Source organism: Bacillus rossius, chromosome 1 (genome assembly GCF_032445375.1).
Source record: "Bacillus rossius redtenbacheri isolate Brsri chromosome 1, Brsri_v3, whole genome shotgun sequence".
Classification (NCBI taxonomy): domain Eukaryota; kingdom Metazoa; phylum Arthropoda; class Insecta; order Phasmatodea; family Bacillidae; genus Bacillus; species Bacillus rossius.
This window is the reverse complement of record NC_086330.1, coordinates 325315564-325338292: the sequence shown is the minus strand read 5'-3', so window position 1 is coordinate 325338292 and position 22729 is coordinate 325315564. Positions and strand designations below refer to the sequence as shown.

General features: G+C 34.9%; 1 protein-coding gene across 2 annotated transcripts in view; it reads left to right on the top strand.

Annotated features, from left to right (window-relative positions):
- Window positions 1–22729, top strand: part of LOC134527991 (guanine nucleotide-binding protein G(s) subunit alpha) — a 298833-nt gene that overhangs the window by 262714 nt on the left and 13390 nt on the right. For both annotated transcript variants that reach the window (XM_063361137.1, XM_063361136.1), the window contains 3 exons: window positions 13476–13530; window positions 14337–14410; window positions 15561–15740. In XM_063361137.1, the coding sequence (XP_063217207.1) occupies window positions 13476–13530; window positions 14337–14410; window positions 15561–15740 (309 nt within the window). The remainder of the gene's footprint in view (window positions 1–13475; window positions 13531–14336; window positions 14411–15560; window positions 15741–22729) is intronic.

Sequence of the window (22729 nt, the reverse complement as noted above, 5' to 3'; positions counted from 1 at the left end):
GCCGTTGTCATGGTGATTTCCTACCAAAAACTGGAAATTTTAATATATTACGCCCCCGAAACTCCCCTTATGATCGGATTTCCGCAGAATCCGTTCTTAGTGAGCGTCTACATCACAAAATGAGTAACTATGCTAAATTTCAAGTCAATCGGGTGAACAGTTTTAGAGATCTCGTGATGAGTGAGTCAGTGAGTGGTATTCCGCTTTTATATATATATATATATATATATATATATATATATATATATATAATATAATATAATATAATATAAGTCCTTGTCAGAATTGTACTGGGAGAGGAAAATTATTGATGGTCCGAAAAATGAAAATTATTAAAAATAATAAAAATAATTCTAGTAATAAAAAACGAATTAAATACAGAGAGGAAAAAAAAAAGCAATAGTTTAGGTTTGCGATTTAAAGTGATAAAAAATATTTAAATACTAATTTAACTCTTATGAGGGCACTGATTGCTTCGTTGATAATATCACACGGGTGTTTTTTACTTGTATGGGAAAATTAAGAATGATAAGGCATCTAGTGCGTGGCAACAATGTTAATAGGCAATAGGAAATAAACATCTAGCGCCTGCGGCATTGTCAACACACACTTCGTACGTGTACTGCATGTTGTATCTAACCCCCTCCAACGCATTTGATTCTAAATTGGACTTTTAGTAAGGATCCCTAATGTTATTGATAATATAATATAGCGTATAGCCTTCCTCGACAAATGTACTATCCAACACTGAAATAATTTTTCAAATAGGACCAGACCTGAGATTAGCGCGTTCAAACAAACAAACTCTTCAGCTTTATAATATTAGTATGTATGTGTTACTATGAAGATAATTATTACAAAAGCGTGAGAAACACAACAAAGCGATGCACAGGCACAAGTGAACCCAGAGATTCTTGTCGTTTTACTGTGATATAACATAGAAAAAGTTTAAATCAAACATCCCCTTCGCAGGAATCATTCAAAGAGCGTGTACGGAGATACGACCGTCAACTTTCATGTGCTCACGGTGCAGGCATCTCCGTCACGTGACCCATTGCACTGCAGGGTGAAGGAGCTGCTTGATTGGCTTCCAGGTAGGCGTCCTCGCCACTCACGGCTCACTCGCCTGCTGGGGAAGTAACCCCTTCCTCGAGTAGAAATGGTCGGTCTCGAGTCGGCAGGGGCTGCCAGCCGCCGAGCTGGTGCGTCGCGCGGGTTGCGGGCTTGCCAGGCGTACACGTTACCCGAAGCGTCGAATACACCGCGTTGTACAGTGTCTCATTCGAGTGATGATTCCGACGATGGCATTATTCTGCTGGTTCTCACCATTATGTGAACGTAAAAAGAAATGGGTTCTTGGATTTAATTTAAAAACAAAAGAATAGGAAGGATTTCATCTTTTGATGAGGTTGCTAGTGAGGACGAAACCAAATTTATGGATTATTTCAGGATAAATTCAACTCAGTTTGATAACTTTTCCTTGAAATAAAATCCCAGGCCTTTGTCCTGTATATCCTGCCGTCTATATTATTCAATCGATTTATTCCATAAACATGGATATTTTCGTACTCGTTCAATTAACTTTTCCGTTTACTTGACTAGTTAAAGCACAATACTGAGAAAAATTAAACATCATTAAAAGCAAACGCAGAAGTAGCCGAGAACCAAACACCTGAAGACGTCGCCAACATAGCAAACTTAGGTTTGTGCTGCCATTGACACCTGCGATGCAACTGGCTGCATTTTCCTTGCGTAGCGAACATTGCGAACATAGCAAGCACAGCGCCTTGTGTGGCCGTAACTTTAATCTGCAGAGCAGAGTAAATGACGCATACTGTTTCCAGATTTATACTACCCGGCTTGTTAACATTAGAAACCTTAAATTGTGTACCATCGTTGTATAAAATAAGTTTCAGTATTTTTACTTCTATTTTACGATTGGTTGGTTTTTCTAAGACGACAAAGTGATATAGATTGACAATATTGTTACAGCTATGAAAAATAAAATCACTGCCAAACACCAACTATTATGTATTCAAAGAATAAACTCTTTGAAACAGTCGGTCACTTAATAACAATAAATTTCTTAAAATTGTGTTATATTCCTAAAAGAGAGCCAACTATTGTTATGTTAATTAATTTATATCAAATTGAAATTAAGATATTGTCTTAAAATTACGTCTATTTATAAGTAAATATAGAATATTTTATTGGATGATGCAAGGAAAATGTATTACTAAAATTATCATCCCAAATTTTCACTTAAGAAATACAATGATTTGGATACAATCATAAAATAGTATACTTAATATAAATACACTCATCACTGACTGACTCACAGACTGACTGTAACGCTGTATAAATAAGGTTTTCTTACACTTACAGTGTAGCATTTTCATGGCTCTTTTCTAACCTTTTCCTCCTAGTATTGCTACCGAGTCCTTGGCGCAAAGGTACATGGCATAGCGTCATATTTTGATAAAGCCGATAGTTTCAGCATTTTTCATTGATAAAGTAGAGAGCCTTGGCTTCGTTGGCCACTTTTTGGCCGCTTATATCTGTTTTAACATAATTCAAGTTGCGACATTTGAATTGTAGCACTCTAATTTTGTTGCGAACTCTATTCAATTGAGCATCTTCATAAGAATCGCACTGTCAATATGGTTACCGTCCTGTTGTATATTGAATCGAATCCACAGCAAGGAAGTTTATTGAATGACTAGAGACAATTAACACGCAATGTAATTTTTCACGAGATTCTTTATTAAAAACATTTTTTTCTAATATTTTTTATTATTATATACCTATATATAATAATTTTCATTTTCACAATATTGAGGGAAATTGAATTTTTATTAAATATTTAGTATATATTAAAGTTTTAGTTATATTTATTATTTTTCCAACAGGCGTCTAAGGTGGCTTAAAACTAATTAGTGTATATATGTCTATATTTAAGTTGTCAAACTTTTGTGCTCTTTGGCATATATCTGGTGACAGAGCTAATGCCAGAAAGAACAGCGTAATTTCAGAAAACATGCATCGGAATGCGAGAGTAAATAACCGTTAAAATGCACATATAGCACAGTTTGTTTTCGCTCGAAAGCCACGTTGTCCAACTACATAGGATCAAACGATGTGTTTTAATCGCGGTGGAGTGTACTTCCGAACGCTGCGGTTTGTAAACCGGAACGCGCCCAGCTACGATACGCATTTTTGAGCGTTTTATCTTGTAGCATTGAGTACTGTTTCATGCATGGAGTTAAATATTGTTAGAATATGGCATGCTGTGATTCAGTTGATGTCACTTTCTACTTCGCCATCGCCGCATTGTAACACCCACAACATTGCGAAGATAGTGCTTGATCACGCCCGATGATGGTTTATAGTTATGAATTAGAATTAACTTCGTTAAACACCGTCACTGTCATCAAATCGAGTTTTTTTACCACTTTTCCCACAATGCAAACCCTACACGTGACCCAGTGTTCTGTCGCTCCCGCAGACATGGCGCAGACCATCACACTGTTAGAAATTGCATTAAATTTACGACTTTTCAACGTAGAATTAATCGCAAATAAACAAAGAGTTCTTCATAATCTCATATAGTTGGACCTTCGTAGATCATAAACCAAGTGTTTCTTTGGAAACAAGGTAAACACAAGCGTGGAAGGAAAAAAAAAATGATTTTTGCTTTTGACTCAACACGTTGATGTGATGTTAACATCATAATATTAGCGTTGTTGATTCATGTCAAAATAAGTGAACTAAACCCCTGAAAACTTACTGAGATAACCTTAAATTTACGAAGATCCTTATTTAATTTTTAACCAACATTTTTCGTAAATTTAAGGTGAAAATTTAAGAGTGCAGGAAGGGCGCCGTCTGCCCGGGCACACATGCGGTGTGCAGACTTTCAGGAAAAACGTGATTTCAAAACCACTCAAGATATCTGAGTGGGGTCTGCTTACGAAAAGCATTTAAGAATTCGCTTAGGGTCAAAAAGTACTTTTGATTTCGGATTAAGTTTTTAAACTGTATTTTTAGAAGAGTTAAAATGGCTAAAGCGCGTGTTTAGGCTTAAAACAACCGGTACAGTTTCTTGAAAGCACTTAAGGTCCTTGCATTACACCTTTACCTTCATTTCACCGCCTTATAATGTTACGGTCACCGCTCAAATTTCACAGTTATCCTGTGTCGACAAGAAGACTGCGCGGCAGTTCGGAGCCTTGCGCTTACAGGCGATACCGCGCTAGAAATACCAGCGAGCGTGGCGCTTATTTATCATCCCGCCCCACACACACATACACCCCGACCAGACGGCAAAAGTTATTTAACACTATATTTTTCGGAACATAACACAATATTTATCAACACTACGAATCTGAAAATCTTTCTCCCATGAGGAGAAACTACAGCAGTTGTGCTAATAGTTTTAAATTTTTAATTTTATCTATCGAAATATAAAATAAAACGTCACGAAATGTCCAAGTTTAGGTCAATTTTGTACTGTTTGGGAGAATGAAAGAAAGAATGTAAAACTATAGGCAGAAAGGTAATTTTCTTCTGAAGAAATTGATGTATTTAAAACCTGTAGTCATCGGGTCAAAATTCCGAAATTTCTTTTCCGCCGTTTCTGAAAATATTGGTAGCTTTCCACCCGTCTCGTGCTGCAGCATGGCGGAGTTACCGCTCAGTGAGCCGCGGGGTTTGAGGAGGGGGGGGGGGGGAAGGCAGGTTACTTGTGCGCGCGTGCGTGGGAGGAAGATGGCAGAAACGAAAACGATACCCTTGTGATTGAAATAAATTCTCAATGTTTGCTGTCGGTATGCCTATGGGGGAACCAGTTTGTAACTGTAGCCTACTGCTCACTACCGTCACGCGGCATTCCAAAGGAAGAACACTGCTGACACGCGCACAAACCAACAACTCGAATGGGTGTCCATAGTATTGCGTGCGCGCACATAAATTTTTTTTATATATTTAAGTTATTTCTGAGTTTGTAATAAAATACTTGATCATCCAACCATGGTTTCACAGGTCATTTCCTTGTGTATTTTCATAAAAATAATGTTACAAACTTATTTTTAACATATTGTTAAGATTTACCGCGGGGTTTGTAAAGGGATAGCCCAATTAAAGATTTTTTCACACACAGTTTTATATATTGTCACTATTTACATTACTAGCTAATAATCTAAAAATGCCAATTAATCAATTGTACTTAAAAAATGTTGCTTCCTCCAGTCACTCGTTTCTCACAATCCACACGCCTCGCTGGGCCGCACCTCTGGCGCAACTCTCGCCGCAGCACCCCTCGTGGTCCTCCGTCGCAGGACTCCGTCCCCGCACTCCGCCGCCGCCGTCGCACTTCCCCTTCGCCGGGATCCCACTCGACGCCTCGCTCGGAACTTCGCTCGGAACTCCGCCGCGTCCGCGACACTATCGCCCGGAACTGAACTCTTCGCCCTGGAACCTTCGTCCAGGGACTTCGCCACTCTATCGCCCCGGAAAATCCGCCGCGGGAAAACTCCTGACTTCACTCTGAACTCAGCTCAGCCCTCTCCCGAGGCCGCCGTCCTCGTTTTATATATCAGCCGCAATTTCCAGAACTCACGAGCGCGGCCGGGGCCAGTCGCGTCATTCCACGCCGACCCGACGGCAGAAATCTCTCGAAACACGTGTCAGCGGCTCGCTTAACTCCGCAGCTGTCCGGTGTCAGTTACGTGTCAAAGGCAGGACGCCGCGCCGGGAGGGGTGGGAAGGAGGAGGGAAAGCGACAATTCTTGTAATCTTCTAGGCGCGCGCGGCGCATATCATGTTGCGGCAATCGCCAGCCAGCTCTGCACCTGCACGTGTCGCGGCCTTGCTCACGTTCGTAACAATATTAACGATGGACAATATGTCATTTATTACAAAAATTATCAACCATTTTACAATTAGCTGTATAAACAGTCGTAATGTTCAATAAAGGTTATCTATACTTTCAAAGACTTTTTATTACACGATTAAGGAATAAAAGGCAGGAAATACATTTGTTTAACAGCAAACAGTGCAATAAAAAGTTAAAAATTTTACTAACCCAAATTGATTTATTCAAAAACCAAAATTAAATCATTATTGCCCATATATAACAACATGCAAGACATATCTTGCAAATAATTTAATTAAATGCATTATTTTGCGTTCAACTGATTAACTTTTTAATACTTAATAATTGTTGCATATATGCTGCTGGTACGCTGCTTCCGATTAAAGGGCCCGTTTAAGTTCAACGCTTTTGTGACCAAGTTTCTCATCTTTTGCTTTAGCTGCAAGCTGGAGCGATATTAAATAAATGGTTTTACACTCGTGAGATTGTAAATAAAGCTAAATATTTATTAGTTAAAATAAAATACAAGTTTTCTGGGTAACCTAGAAATTTGTCCCGAGCTCGACGTCCCGATGCCGAGTGTCAGCTACATGGAAGATCAGCAGCTAGCATAGCTCAGTATGACGACGACACCGTTGATTATCAGGAAAGTCAACAATTGTTCAGATTCTTTGAACCCCTCTTCAAAATTAATTTTAAATTTGCTACCGTTAATACCTGGAGGTGACTCATCTTCCGTGTTCTACCAAGCAAAGCAAGCTCTAAATTAATTGCTAACCGAGGTATAATATTTTAACGCAAAATCCAGAGCTAATCTGGTATTTTTTCTCATGCTAGATTTTATAAGATTTTGCAAAAGTTTATTAAATTAATCAAAACAGTTTGCTGTTGTATTGGCGAATATAGAAGATTTTTGAGTCAACATTAAATATTATTGGATTTTCATGCGATAATGCTTTGACAATCGTGTGTTCAGTTGTAAGAAACTGTCTTGTGATTTGTATTACATTAACGCAATGAATGATCTAAATGTAATGTTATGAATGGCGTTCATTCTTTTCGTTTTTCTGTGATCCGGAGGGTCAATGGTTAAAACTGAATACTCGTGACCTTCCTTTTTGCTAACTAATGTGGCTTAATTGACATGAAAGCATAGTTCACGTTGATTTTAACATATGAAATACGTAATATGTAAAATGTAAGACTTATTTATTTAAATTTCTGTTAGTGTCGTACACACATTTCAAATATAATGCAGCATTCCTTAGTTTTATATCTCGTGATTGTGTAGTGTAGTTATGAACAGCATACAAACCAATCATATGAATTGTAGTGTATTATTTCCATTAGGTGTGTTGCTGTATATAATTATATTTTTCACAAGTGAAACATACATTATGATATAAAAAAACCATTTAACTGTTTAGAAAATAGTTTGTTCAATTTTAGCGGGTTTTTAAAATAATCCTAATTAAATGAATTTAAAAATCTGAACTTCTGTGACTAATGTTTTAATAATGAGCTGAATGCCGAAAATAAATACACAAAACTTGCCATATTTCGTATGATACAAGACCACCTAATGACAGTGACGAAACAAAAATTGTTTTGGTAATTTGTATAGAAAATCATATATTTAGGGGTGTCGCTGGGAAAAAATTTTTTCAGACAAAAAAGTAGTTCTCATCAAACATCAATGTAGTCATCTTTTGAACCTTGTTTGACAGCCTAAATACCGCACCAAATATCGTACTTAGGCAAAATTAATTTCAGCTATACATTCACTGACACCTTGAGCACAACAGTCAGTGCACACTGAGTTCTTCTATACCACCTGAACTCCTTCGATCACATGTGAACTTAGGTGGACTTCAACGTGACTGAATAAGCATGACGTCAAAATCCACATGTAGTCCGCTTTTGCAACATCTAAAAAATCAATACCACACATAAACAGTATCTACAACTAGCTCGGAACCTGTTCCCAGTTCGTTTATGTTCAAATATTAATCGCATTGTGCATCATTAAAGTCACTTATAAAACTATATATACTATATAATAAAACCTGTCATAAGTGCCAGAAAATAGTAATATGCCATGTCCGTAAAGTATATTGTGTAACTAAACACGATCTGAGACGTAGAATACAAGTTGACAATGTGTCGTCGGTGCGCACATTTTCTTGCCGGCATTATTTTGTTCTTACAGAATTGGGAAGTGAGTTTGGCTTGCAAGTTTAAAATTTTATTTTCTATGTCTCAGAGTTAAATTTTTCCATTTTTCATTTTATTATTCCCAGTTTTAGAAAACAATATGTTAGCAAGACGTGATTTTTCGTCGCGGTCCGGAAGATTTTTATAAACGTGTGACTATGTGAAAAACAATAATTCATCACTTAAATATTATTTAGAAAATAAAAATGTTGGATAATTTTTGTGATTTAATAGACTTTATTAGGTAGACTTCGACGTTTTCAAACCACGACCTATGCGTTGATTTGACATATATTTTTTAATGATGTAAATATCTTAATTATGTAGTATGTGAGTTAAAATAAAACACCTTTAAACACGAATTAAAGTTGTTTGCGTATCGTGGATATCGTGTGGAGCACAACACTAATTTCTTTTTCAAGTTAACAAACACTGTCGTAAAGCAAGCAAGGCGATATGAGAATCTGATCCTGTTGGTGTATGTAGCTGTAGCATTGGATATATATTATACATTATATATAATGTACATTATAATGTATATAATAATGTACATTATATATAATTTCAACGGCTGTAGGCAGTCCCCCGCCTTGTCGTGACCTTGTTCGCAGATAACTCAGTAACTGGACTCCAGCAGATATAATGACAAAAGAGCCTTCCCTTCCAATCCTGCCATTCCGCCTTTTCTCTCTCTCTCTCTCTCTCTCTCTCTCTCTCTCTCTCCCTCTCCCCCCCTCTGCCCCCCTCTCTCCCCTCCCCCCTTTTCCCCCACCTTCTAGCGGCTTCACGCATTATCCCTTATGCTGAATGTTTGGTTACCGGCACCCCTTGATGCATGGTACTTATATTCACAGCGCTGCGGTTATAGTTTCAGTTGCTTGTTGTTCTGTGGACTTACAAGTTAGTCTGTGCCAAAAAGACTTTGACGTTGAACGTTTTATTGAAACGATAAAATTGCGGCCGTGCATTTGGAATTCGACCTCTTGACGACTTTCAAAACAGGGAACTGGAAATGCAGAAGTGGCTGGTATAACTATAACTATTACGCTGTAAACGCTACCTCCGCAGCTTCTCAGCAAGTTTGTCTCACATAGCGAGTGAAACTCGTTTACTGGCTCACTAGAGATTTCCTTCTTGAATTGGGTTGATTTCGTGTTGTTATTAGTTTGTACCTATTATATAAGTTATTATTTATATTATTATTTACTAAAAATAAACTATACTAATCAATTTTTATAATGTTTTTTTGTTTTAATTGTTCACTAAGACTTGGGCGAATAATCATAATACAGCAGTGACTATCAAATAGTGAGAAAAGTAGACTAGTCTTCACTTGTACTCGTTAAATCAAAACGAGTTAGCGAATCAGTGTGATTACTTTGAGGTACTAATTTGTTCGCAACAAGTAGATTTTCAGGCGAGTAATTAATTAACCAGCTCCACTCAGGAACGGGGGAAACAAGCTTTTTTATTTATTGAAAAACTCAACATTTGCAGTATAGCTAGCACATTAGCTGGCTCGATTTTGGTGGTCACCCGAATGGATGAACAAATAAATTGTTTAAGACTTCGAATATTTAGTATTACAATGCTGCACGTTTAAAACAAAATGTTCGCATCTTACATTAAATGTCTTATTATCTTAACTTACACAAGAATCAACTTATAAAAATAATATTTTATTTTGGCCGTTATTTGAAGAAGATATTTAGCATAGTATATCATTGATGGTGGACGAATATTGCAATTAGGCTTAGGAATATATTTTTTACGTGTATAAAATACTAACGCTTATGCCGTTTAGTTAAAAAAAAAATGAAATACTGAAAAGTTGCAATTTTTTTTAAAGTGGTACATACTCTCAAATGATACTTTCTCAGTATTCCTGGTTTGTTTTGTGTGTTTCCGTGTCTAATGACGTCGCCGTCGACGAGAAGCAAAGCCGAAAGAAAAATCAAACACGAAAACTTGGTTTTTGTCTTGAAAATTCGGAAGGCACGCAGTGGGCTCCCACTGACTTACGCTCCAGTTCTCTCTGCCATTCGCTTGAGTCGTCGTGCCGCCTGCGTCGCCGGACTTGCCCCCCGCCGTCAACCACCGCCACCCTCCGCCACCGCCCTATTTATAGACGACGCCTTACTAAAAACGGCGTCCAGCGAGTAGAGTAGGCAAGGTCGTGGGCGGCGGGTCGCCTCTCCCGTCTCCTGTTCTTCCTACTTCTTTTCGTCCCCTCTTCCTCCTCTTAATCCTTATCATCTTTCGCTTTATCCTTCTTATCTTACTCCTCCTCTTACTGCTTCTCTTCCTCCACTTTTGCACCCTACAGTCTCATCCGTATCTAGGTCGGTAAGAGATGGCAACACCGAACGACACAAATCGGGGATATTGGCGAAGGAACCGACTATGGTCTATGTTACGGAACCGCCCTACTAGCACTTGCCTGGAGTAATCTCGGGAAACATGGGAAACTGAAACTCCGGACCAGGTTTCGAACCCGGGCTCTCTTGGCTCGCAGCGACGTACTTGGCGCTGTCAAAGACATTCCTGGACATGTTTGGACATTGGGACCACAGGCAGATGATGATACACTTCTTTGGTGCATGGCTTCAGGAGGATTGATCCCTTAAAGTAATATATTGGTGAAATGCGCTGAAGTTCAATTAAATCTTCACTTGTATCAAAAACAAGTGCAAACAAAATTGTAAAAAAAAAAAAAATAAATAAATAAATAAATAAAATTTTTTTTTTAATCTTATAAATTATTTTAGATGATTTTTCAGCACAAATCACCTAATGCATGTTGTTTTCAATTTTTTTTGCTGTGAAAGTGTTAATGAATGTAGACTATCCCATCCACATCAGTTTTTATAAAATGTTGTTTGAAAAAAAAAATAATTTAATGTTTTATTAGCTTCCACACACTTTTTCAAGACAAATAAATGTTTAACTTCAACAATTTATTTAAACATTTTACACATCACTATCGAAGGGACACATTATAGAACTTAGTTGTATATATAGGATAAGTCTGAATTTAACCAATACATTTTGACTGCAGGTTCATCATGAAAAAAATAATTTGAAAACATCTATACTACTTATGGACTAAAGTGCTTTTTTTGGCTGTTATACTTCTCTAAATAAAGTATTTAAGTTGGACCAATGATCGTCTGGATATGTCTACTTGAATTATGTTCTACAACCACTGCATATTTGTCTCTGTAGCAAGACTATGTCATTGAAATAATTGTTAACACCTTTATTTTCAACATATTTATGTAACATATTAAGGAATGGAAGAAGCTCTAAAGAATTGATAGACCATATGAGATTATCATTTTGAACAAATGCAATGTGGATTTGTTTACAAGTATAACTCCTACAGATCTCACTCTTGTTGAAAATAATTTAAATAGTAGCATACTAGTCAAAAATATTGAACCCTGGATGCATCCACTATGACACATGTTTTGACAGTCTATTGGCAAAAAAGCCCATTGATTTTTGGGTCACTACTATTTTACTGTGCTACTTGTGCATGGGAACTATCATCGTTAGTCTACTGTCGAGGCAACTAAACTGTTGATCTGTGAAAAGATGGAACATGGTATTGAAAGACAGAGTTAAGGAGCTCAGTCTTCCTTATTTTTGGTAAAGTGCCTGTCGGTGCATCACAATAACTTTAATTTCATTTTTGCTGTTCTGTCAGTGGGGCTGGGACTTGCATTTTAACGAATCGTAATCGTCACTAAAAATGGCCCACACCATGGCTGCCCTCGCTTGAGGAGTGGAATGCAATTATCTTCCCACTACAATCTGGCATGAAACCAACTACAATTTGCAGGTTGGCTCTGCAACATTGTGCTCGTCTTGCCAAACGGTAATTTTGATTACAAGCTACATTCAAGTACATCGTGCAACATTTCTGTGGGTACGACTATGTTTTTTTAACTCTTTTGCTGCGAAAAAAATGAATGCAATTTTAATTTTTACCCAGAGAGTGTAGCAGTCAGACAAGCAGTCGGTGATTGCTGGCAAAAATTACAACACAGCGAAATAACACCATATGTAAATATACATCTCTGTGGAGAAAAAAAGACACACCACTTCGAGGTATTGGTTTTACAAATGGCACCAACAAAAAAAATGTAGTTAGACCACAGACATGCATTGCAGTGTAGAATAGCACCCCATTCAACATAAGTCATGTGCATGATGCATTCAAGAGTGAAATTAATGTTTGACCTCAACATATTTTCGTTTGAGAGGTCTTTAGAGATGGAAAAATTTGAGTGATTTTGAGAAACTGTGAGAAAACAGTTTTTTAACCAGATTTCTCCAGTATGTGATCATTGGGCCACTTCTTACCATCAAGTCTAAAGAAAGTTATTTGTTTAAACCTTAGAATTTGAAATTTGACTGTCTTGGACATTATTTACAAATATAAATCTCAGGGGTGTTATAGAGCTTGAAATGTGGAATTTTATTGTAAGTGCTGTAGCATATTTTGTCTTTGGAAAGTTTTAGTGGGCCCTTTATAAAAGAAGTAACCATATAGTTTCACTCTATTGGGTAGTTTATTTTGGCTCGTCATCAAAGTTAGTGGTTAGTATAGATGACCTGTCAAATTTCAGTGTGAAAATTTTTTTTGATGACTGTGTTGGTTACTTTATATTTAGGGAAATGATATCAGTGGGAACTGTATATTTACACAGACTTAATTGTTGTCATTGTTATACTATTGAATAGTAGGGAAGAAAAAAAAGGAAAAATTCTGTGGATCCATCTGGATTAAGAGAGTAGGGATGATTTGGGAGCTAAGCTGTGTAGAAATGACTCTAAAGAAAACTCTAAAGCCTGAGAGAACCCATACATAGATAGTATGAATGAATGGATTATCGTTTAAGTCTCATCGTCATTGGGTTAATGAGAGAGGATGAAGGGTGATAAAAGAATGTGCATTAAAGTAATGAAAGAATGGGGGGAATGAAAGTACCCTAAGATAACCAGCCAGTGCCTTAAGATAACCAGCTGGCTAAGGGCCACAACATCTCTTGAAAAATCTGGGTTTGACTCCACCAGAAATTGAACCCAGATTGCAGTGGTGGAAGGCAAGTGATCTGGCCACTCAACCACGGTGACTTCCACATTGGTTGTATTCCCACCACACACATTATACCACCATGGCCGGAAGTATCTAGTACTGAACCTAGTTGGTTTTATATCATGTTTATTATGTTAATTTGTTAGTTAGTGTAAGTTCAGTGCTATAATAATAGTAACATTTTATATTTAATAGTAGTATTGTAGTGTGTTGAAATGAGTTAATACCATTTGTAAATGTTTGCTGGAAAAAATTAATCGTTATTCCATACTTTTTGTGTTTCAGTTTCCTAGACAAAGTGCACATAATCAAACAGCCAGACTACACACCCACTGAACAGGTGAGTGGTTTCTTCACATTCAAAATGCACACTTGTTCTGTATCTAAGAATATCTGTTATGCAAAGTGCAAGTGAAATGTACTTGTATGTTACATTTATATTCCTTTGCGGTTGTGAACTTAAAAAAAAATTCTTTGTACAATTACTTATGGATTTTCAAGTATAAATACTGAAACTAAGTAGGCAAATGGAAAATAAACGGTAGAACTTTGTTGTAAAGTACTACTTTTTTTACTTTTACTTTTATTTTTCTGTTTATATTTTTATTTTGACATGAAACATATTTATACAATATATGATTCCACACACATAGTATTCAATTTTTTTACTAAAGTTTTTTTTGTTGTTGTTTATATTAACACTGAAGTAGCCAAAAACCTTGCACTTAGAGAATCACTGTTCAGGATTTGAACATGAGACATTTTTCAGACACACTAAAAATGTTACAAAGAATATAGTAAAATTTGTATAACATTTACGCTCTTATGTAATAGAATGAAATCATAAATTACATATTAAACTTTATGAAACTAAACATAAATAGTTCACCTAGTTTGCTTGGTAATTTTTTTGTCCCCTTATTTTAAGGTTGTTAATCACACTCAAGTTTTATTCATGTAATGTCTCCTAATTAGTGTATTTTAAAATATATTCAAATCAGTGGCAGTCCTCAGTTTATAATTGTAACTGATTTTAAGATAATTTTGATTGAATATTCAATAGCAAAGTACTGCATTTGCTGTGTTTTCCTTTAATACTACAGGTTTCAAAAATGTCATTTACTTATCTTAACTTTTATGTTGCAGGACATTCTCAGGTGTCGTGTGTTAACTTCTGGCATCTTTGAGACAAGGTTTCAAGTGGAGAAAGTCAATTTTCAGTAAGTTCTTTTAAATTAATTTGCATTTTAGGCAAGCCTCTTTCAGTTCAGCTGTGTTGAAACTTTAGTCAAAAGTAGGGCCATTACATCATCTCGTCTTGCTTACAGCTGAATAAGCGTAGTACAAAGCTGTAAGCATAGGAAGATTGCAGTTCACACATACTTAAATTTTTGAGAATAGATTTAAGCTCATCATAGTTTGTAAAGATGTAAAATCACAAGATTTTTCCTTTAAGATGAGCTGCCAAAGGAGTGAAACTTAATTTATCCTTGTATAAAAGTAAGATATGCATAAATTTTACCTTTTTGGAAACCTTTTAGACTTATACAAAATTTCTCCATTATTCAACTGCACACATGACCTTTTATATCCCCTCCCTTTTTCTCATATTTAAACGTATAGAACCTATGTGTTTAGTCGAATTGAATTTTAATTATTATTTTACTGGGATTCTGGCTAATTTTCATTGTTGTTTGAAAGTTGGCCTTTAATCAGAAAAAAAAATTAAAAAAAGAATGCTACACAAAAGTCAAGAGGCTGAAAGATCCACTATTGCTGCCTTTAAATTTTAGGGTTGGTTGTGTACTAAATGGTAACATGTTAAAAGGCTTTAAATTTTAAAGATAATGTTTTTGTTATCATATGTGCTGAAGTAAATTAAGTATGTGATTAGTGTGAAAACACAGCTTTTTCATGTGTTTGTAAATCTTTATTGTTTACAGTACATTTTCTTTCCAAATCTCCTTTATACTTTAAATTTAAAAAAAATTTCAACTGACCACTTGCACAATATCATAGTTAAATATAACAACAATTGGACAACAATGAATGTCATTCTTTAAATTAAAAGATGCATGAACACCACTGAATCAGTCTAAATTCAATATAATAATGTTTACTTATAATGACATAATAATAGTCAATTGGTATTCCTCAACATTTATAAAAAATATATTTTTATGAATATAATGAATTAAGCATGAATTGGAATAAAAAAACAAGCTAAAAATACATAATAACAGGATATTCTTAGTATTTTTTTTAAACAGATTTAGTGTTTCGTTGTATGAAGAATGGAGCTACTGAAGGATGTTAATGCTATTTTGTGCTCTGGTGTTCACTAATACATGCTGTTACATGGCATTGCAGCATGTTTGATGTCGGTGGGCAGCGCGACGAACGGCGGAAGTGGATCCAGTGTTTCAACGATGTTACTGCCATCATCTTCGTGACGGCTTGCAGCAGCTACAACATGGTCCTCAGGGAAGACCCGACACAGAACAGGCTACGTGAGAGTCTGGACCTTTTCCGCAGCATCTGGAACAACAGGTCTGTGCCCGGAGCGTCACCTGTTGCGTTCTCTCTGTGTCAAGGGGCTAGTAGCGGAGGGGCAGGGTGGGGTCATGTCCCTTCCCCCTCCCCTCCTAGAGCCACATTTGTTCGTCTCTAATTTTTACCTCATTAACTAGTTTCAAATGAATTAAACATGGCTCAATTTAAGCCCATTGAATATGGAAAATTAGAGAGTACCTTTCTCTTTATACACATGTACTAGCTGCAGTACCTGGCATTGCCCGGGCTGAACACAAGGTGATATATTGTCCATGAGTTAAAACAAAATGGATAGTGCTATATAAAAGTGTGGTGGACATAGAGAAATGACACACAATTAATGTTTGTATGTCTATGACCTACAATTTTCTGTTTACCCATGGCGATCGGTTGAACGGTTTTTGAAGTTGATGCCCTGCAGTGCCATCTAGTGGCTAGTTACAAAAAATTGGATAGCATAAACACGTTCTCCATGAAAAGAACACTTTGACGTGCCAACTTTCATGGCGGTCGGTCAAACTGTGTTGGAGTTCATCAACGTCATTCATACCAACATCCTATTTTATATTTATTTATATTTATTTATATATTTCTTTCATAAATGCCAAATTTGTCTAAAAGTTTTAGAATTTCAAAAAGCACTAAGAGTTGTCCAATAGCCTTAAAATATATTTTCAAGCATCAAATTTAAAAAAAAAAAATTATGTTGGAGACGCCTTTAGACACCCCAGAAACCGGTCTATCCAAAATATATTGTTATATAATTCAAAATATATTTGCCACCCACCTCTTTCTTCCACAAATTCTGGTTATGCCAATGGTTAGTCTAGTAATGTTCACAAGAGTGGTGCTGTGTAGTCAGACATTTTAAATTAGAGGCTACTACTTACATATTGATTCAGCTCACACATTTATGTTAATTGTTATAGACAAAAGAAATAGGAAATCCGTAAGAATACAGTAGAATGTGTATCTTCAACAGTCACTCATTTTTTTGAACGCCTGGTTTACATTTTGAGCAGTGAGAAGCAGTTTTTTTTAGACAGGCACAGCTGTATAGATGTATTAGGAAACTATAAATTTACTAAGCAACTGGCTTTGATGAATTCACGAAGGCCTAAAAACCCATTGACACTTTTAGATTAATGCACAACCCTAAAAAATAAAAGTACTTCGTAGCAAAACTTACAGGCTACCTTCCTATCATTTAAAAATTTTTTTATATAAGCATGAGAGATTGGGAAAGCTTATTATGTTAGTGCTATTTGAGAAAATAATATAAAATTATTGGTATTATTTGTTTGTTTTACATAAGAAGATATTATATGTTTTAATAACAAGTATAGGTTAAGAACGTTACTCTCAAGTTAAGCATTTTTAAATAATCGTTTTAGTAACCGCATGATTCCAGTTTTTATAGTTTCTGTATTCCCTTTAGAACTATAACATTTCCAATTTGAAAAAAGTACCAATGTTGTAATACTACTGGAGTTCAGTAAAATAGTTTGAATAGTTTTATTTGGAATTATTAAATTAATGAAACATAGTATTAAAGAGTAAATAAACTTTGCAACTAGGAATGAGCCAATCAAAACCTGAAATCTGTAAATACCATAAAACCTTTAGTTTTGAAATATTTATATTTGGTGGGAAAAGATTCAAATAATAATGTTTGAGGAATGGAAAGTCAGAAATTCAAACATTGGCAACTATGTACTTGACAAGGATACATTATTTATCACCATAAGAAGCTATCAAAGAAATGATTGTATCTTGCAGCAGATTTTTATTTAGCATTTCTGGGAACATTTTTGATACAAAAAAAAGTAGTTAGTGTCCTAAATATGAAAATTTGCTGGTTTTATCTGTAATCTAAATAGTCAGGAATAATATATGAGCAAAACTAGGAGAAAATAAGTACTGAAGAAACACTAAAATAAAGTTCTTAAACTTATTAAATTTTCTCTGATTTTTGCTCATATATTTTTCCTGACTCTTTAGATTACAATCAGATTCAAGGCACTCTTTTAAAGAATAAATTTGAGATTTGGATTCAAGAAAAAGGTCAATTTGACCTATCTCAGATTATTGCATTTGTGATAATTTTTATGCAAACTTTAACATTATTGGGATAAAACATATTTTTTCACTTTTCATAAAATTCACCCTCAAACACTCGGAATACTCAGAAATGGATGTTTAAAAACAAACTTACATAAATTTAAATTATAATTTGGGTCCAGAAATTGCAAGAAAACAATTTAAAATGTTACTTTACTTTGTTAACTGGTTTTTTGGTTATTATCTTTCCTTAACATTCGCCTTTAAAAACTCTGCAACGTCACAAAAGATAATGTTTTTCAATGCTCAACTATGTAAATGCAAGCAGGTAGGTTGACATTTTGTTTGATATTTTGAGTCTCTATGTATGGATAGGGACAAGACTTTATGGGGTAAATATGTATTGTACGGATTAGCGCCAAAAAAAATCGTACAAATATGAAATAACTTTCATTATATGCTATCTTACGTCCTCTCTTCAGAACCGCCCGCGGAGATAAAAAATTCCAATTACTTTAGGAGATATCGAATTTTTTAATCTTCATTTTTTGGCGATTTTTTTAAAAAAAAAAATTTAAAAATCCGAAAATACCTTTATTCTGTGCTCTTAAACTTCCTCTTTTCATTAAACTCGGCTGAGATAAGAAATTCCAAATACTTTTGGAGATATCGAATTTTTTAATTTTCATCCTGTGCACTCATGCGGCGATAACAGTTGCTTGTTTACAAGTATGATTTTTTTTTTTTGCGATGTTCCCGAACGGAGAAACCTAAGATGCACATAAAGTTCTGCCATTCCCGATTACACCCGAACAATTCACCTTCGGCCAACCTCGGGTTTATTTATTAATATTAATATTTCTCTGTTTATTTTAATGTAGCTATACTAACCTAACTAACCATCCAAATGGTTTTAAAGTGTTTTAATGTAGCTAACCTATCGGACCACTTTTAATATTTCAATTCATTTTTCCTGCGCAAAAATAAATAAATCCCGAGGTTGGCCGAAGGTGAATATTCGGGTGTAATCGGGAATGGCAGAACTTTATGTGGATCTTAGGACTCTCACGTGAACGAATACATCATGTAAAAAGAAACTTACGTGAGTTTATTCTGTTCATCCTTTTTCCCGGTTTGTTAGGTCAGGTCAGCTACATTATAAATACTTTAAAACTAAACAACCAATAAAATTAATTTTATTATTTTTAATGTCTGTTCAGTTTCAAAGTATTTATAATGTAGCTGACCTGACCTAATCTACCTTTGTCCCATTTTGTTAGGTCAGGTCAGTTACATTATAAATACTTAAAACTATACAACATGTAAAATAAATTGATATTATTTTTAATTTCGGTTTATTTTGAGGTATTTATAATGTAACTAACCTTACCTAATGGAAAATTTCTGTTATTTAGACATTCACGCGCACACGGCAAAATATAAAATGTCGACGGTCAAATTATTACACACGTCTGGTATAGCAAAATAAGAACGGCCATATCTCCAAAAGTATTAGGAATTTTTTATCTCCGCAGGCGGTTCTGAAAAGAGGACGTAAGATAGCATATAATGAAAGTTATTTCATATTTGTACGATTTTTTTTGGCGCTAATCCGTACAATACATATTTACCCTTTATGGTTTTATTTTAAGGCCAGTTTTGTTTTTAAAACAGGACATTTTTGTGTTATTGTTTTTAATACATTGTTATTATTCATAAAAAATTGTTCAACAAATATGGAACCAAAATATTTTTAAATACTTATTTCACCAAAATAGTCTCATTTTGACTGACACATAATGCACTTATATAATAAGCTCATTAGTTATACAATAATAAGCATGTCTAGAAAAGAACTACCTACCTTGAAAAATAAAAATAAATATGCATATCTTGTGTATTTGAAAAATGTACCCATGTCATTTATACAAAAACTGTTACTAATAACATATGCAAGAATAAACAGCATACTTGTTATATAATTTTTTTTCTCAATACATTTAGTTAATATATTTTAGTACAAAATTTATGCCATAAAATTACATTCAATGTATTTACCATAATGCAAAATAAAATTTTGTAATTAGTGATTAGTTTTGTCTAATTGCTGAATGATGCTATGTTTTGAGTTATATTTTGATGCTAAATGGTGTATTAACCTCCATTTCTGTGTTATATGTGTATTGACGAGTAAGAGGCGATTTTCCTAACGGCAGTTTGCCTAAACATGAATTCGTTACGGTGATTTGCCTAAAGGCATTTTGCCTAACAGCGTTTTGCCTAACGGCATTTTGCCTAACGGCGATTTGCCTGACGGCGATTTGCCTGACGGCGATTTGCCTGACGGAGTTCTGCCTGACTGCGTTTTGCGTAACGGCGTTTTGCCTAAAATGTTACTATGATGACAAAACCTCATTTTGCCTAACAGCGTTTTGCCTAACCTAACCTAACCTAAGCTAACCGAACCTAACCTAAGCTAACCTAAGCTAACCTAACCTAACCTAAGCTAACCTAACCTAACCTTACCTAATCTAACAGCGATTTGCCTAACGGTGATTTGCCTATTGGTGTTTTGCCTAACAGCATTTTGCCTAACAGCATTTTGCCTAACAGCGTTTTGCCTAACGGCGTTTTGCCTAACGGCCTTTTGCCTGACTCCTATTTGGCCAACGGCGATTTGCCTAACGGCATTTTGCCTAAACGGCGTTTTGCCTAAAATTAGGCAAAACGTCTATAGGCAAAACGACACATGCTTTGTGCTATTATTTTGGTTTTATCACGTCACCCTATAATCTTGTCCCTATCTATGTGGTATTATATGACCAACAACTATTTTACTAAGAAGTGCTTCTTCTGTATTGATGGTTGTGTGGATACTTTTATTCTTGTTTAGTGTTCATTGTTTATTTACATGTTTAAGATGTTTGTTACTGTAGTGTTTACGAATCTCTGTCACTCGCGCCGCCATTACATACACACTGCCCGCCACCCGCGGTACTAACTGCCTAATTGTATCAACCACTATGCACACAATATATACAACACTACAGTTACATTTATAAACAATTGCAATTAAAGTACACATTGTTTCCGGCATTAATAAAAGAAAGTAACCTGCACTATTATTGCAGTGCACTACCTGCTTGTGTTTATTAAGACTGTGATCATGATTAGGTCTGTAAATAAAGTGATATCTCAGGCAAGATGACCAGTTAAGTTAAGAAATCATTAAAGAAATGGGAAAAGAAAATTGTTAATAAAAACAATTGATTTGCTAAGCAGCATTTTTTAAAAATTTTCTAATGCGTTTATGATCCTGCCAAATTTAGAGGTTAGGTATTTTTCTCTACTACCACTTTTTTAAGGGTAGTTCTACCCTAAAGTAAATGTTTGCTTGCGTGCATCTTAATTGTGTGTTGGTTCCCTGAAACGCAGAACCTGAAAATCAGATCAAATAAATATCTGAAAATGATATTTTTTTTACTTCCTAACATTTTTGTATTGTAATTTTTTTTTAATGTCCAGGATCTTTCAACGCACTAAATTAAAACAGCAAGCATCATGTACTACAAGATAAATCATACATGCTATCAGAATCAAGGGATAAACTTAGATACGTGATAAGGAACAATTACGCCACTTTCAACTGAAAAATAACACCACTTTGTTCCATAAAATAAAAACTCAAATGCATGTCTACTGATTACCACCATTTTGGTCTAGAACAGCGGTTCCCAAACGGTGGGTCATGACGCACTAGTGGGTCACGGAAGGGTGACAGGTGGGTCACGACTTGATCCTAAAACTATCAGAAACCATTGAATAAACCATCTGAAAAGATAAGAAAAATCGAAACAAATCTAATTGTGTGCAGACAAATATCTATTGTTAAATAAATAACTGTTTTGCTACAAAGTGCTTATATTTTCTCAACCATTTTAAAATCAGAACACAAATTGTTTATCAATAATCAATCGGTATCTTAAAAAAAAGCATATTTATATGTGTGTATATATTTGCAATATTTGATGGTAAATTATATATACATAAGGAAAGGATACTATACAAATAAGGTTTTTTACTCCATCATGGACAGACAGACCTTGGAGGTAATCCTATAAGGAAAGGTGGGTCACCAGCTGAAAAAGTTTGGGAACCACTGGTCTAGAAACATCTGAACTTCTTGTGTTTGAATGTGCACAAATGGTTGAAATAACAACTATTTAATTCAAGAAATGATGGGAAATTAATTTTAATTTGCCAGAAAAACTTAGCGAGGAACAATAATTACATCCTGACATTGTGTATAGTCTGTTTCATGTTTAGATTGAAGTAAAGAGCAAATGGTGCTCACTGTTGTCAGATTGGTACTATCCAGCTTGTTAACATTATAATTCTTATTTTGTATGCGATAGATGATTGTAATAAGTTTAATATATTTTTTTCAATTTTACTTTTTTTTATTTTTTTAAAACCATTAAATAGTTTTTTTTTTGGCAGTATTATTACAGTTGTGTACATTCTGGAAGAAAAAAAAAGATAAATTCTATAAACTAATTATTATTTCAGAGGAGAAATGATTTGTAGCAATCTGTCACTAATCAATAAGAAATTTCATTAATTATGTACTATAGTAAAACAGAACCAAAATTTTGTATATTAAATTATGCTAGAAAAATTTAAGCCTAAAATTGTTGAAACTAAGATATCATTTGAGTTTTGTCTTCTTAAAAGTAAGAATTGAATATTATCAGATGATGCTCTCGATGAAACACAAGGAAATTTATTTCCAAAATTTGCATTCCAGATTTTTTTTTTAAATGAGTTTCTTTTGTATACTTTTTTTTAAAAATTGTCATTACATTAGAAAATTTTTGTGTCATCTTTGGGTAAATCTGGCAACGGAGCACACTGAAGCAAGGACA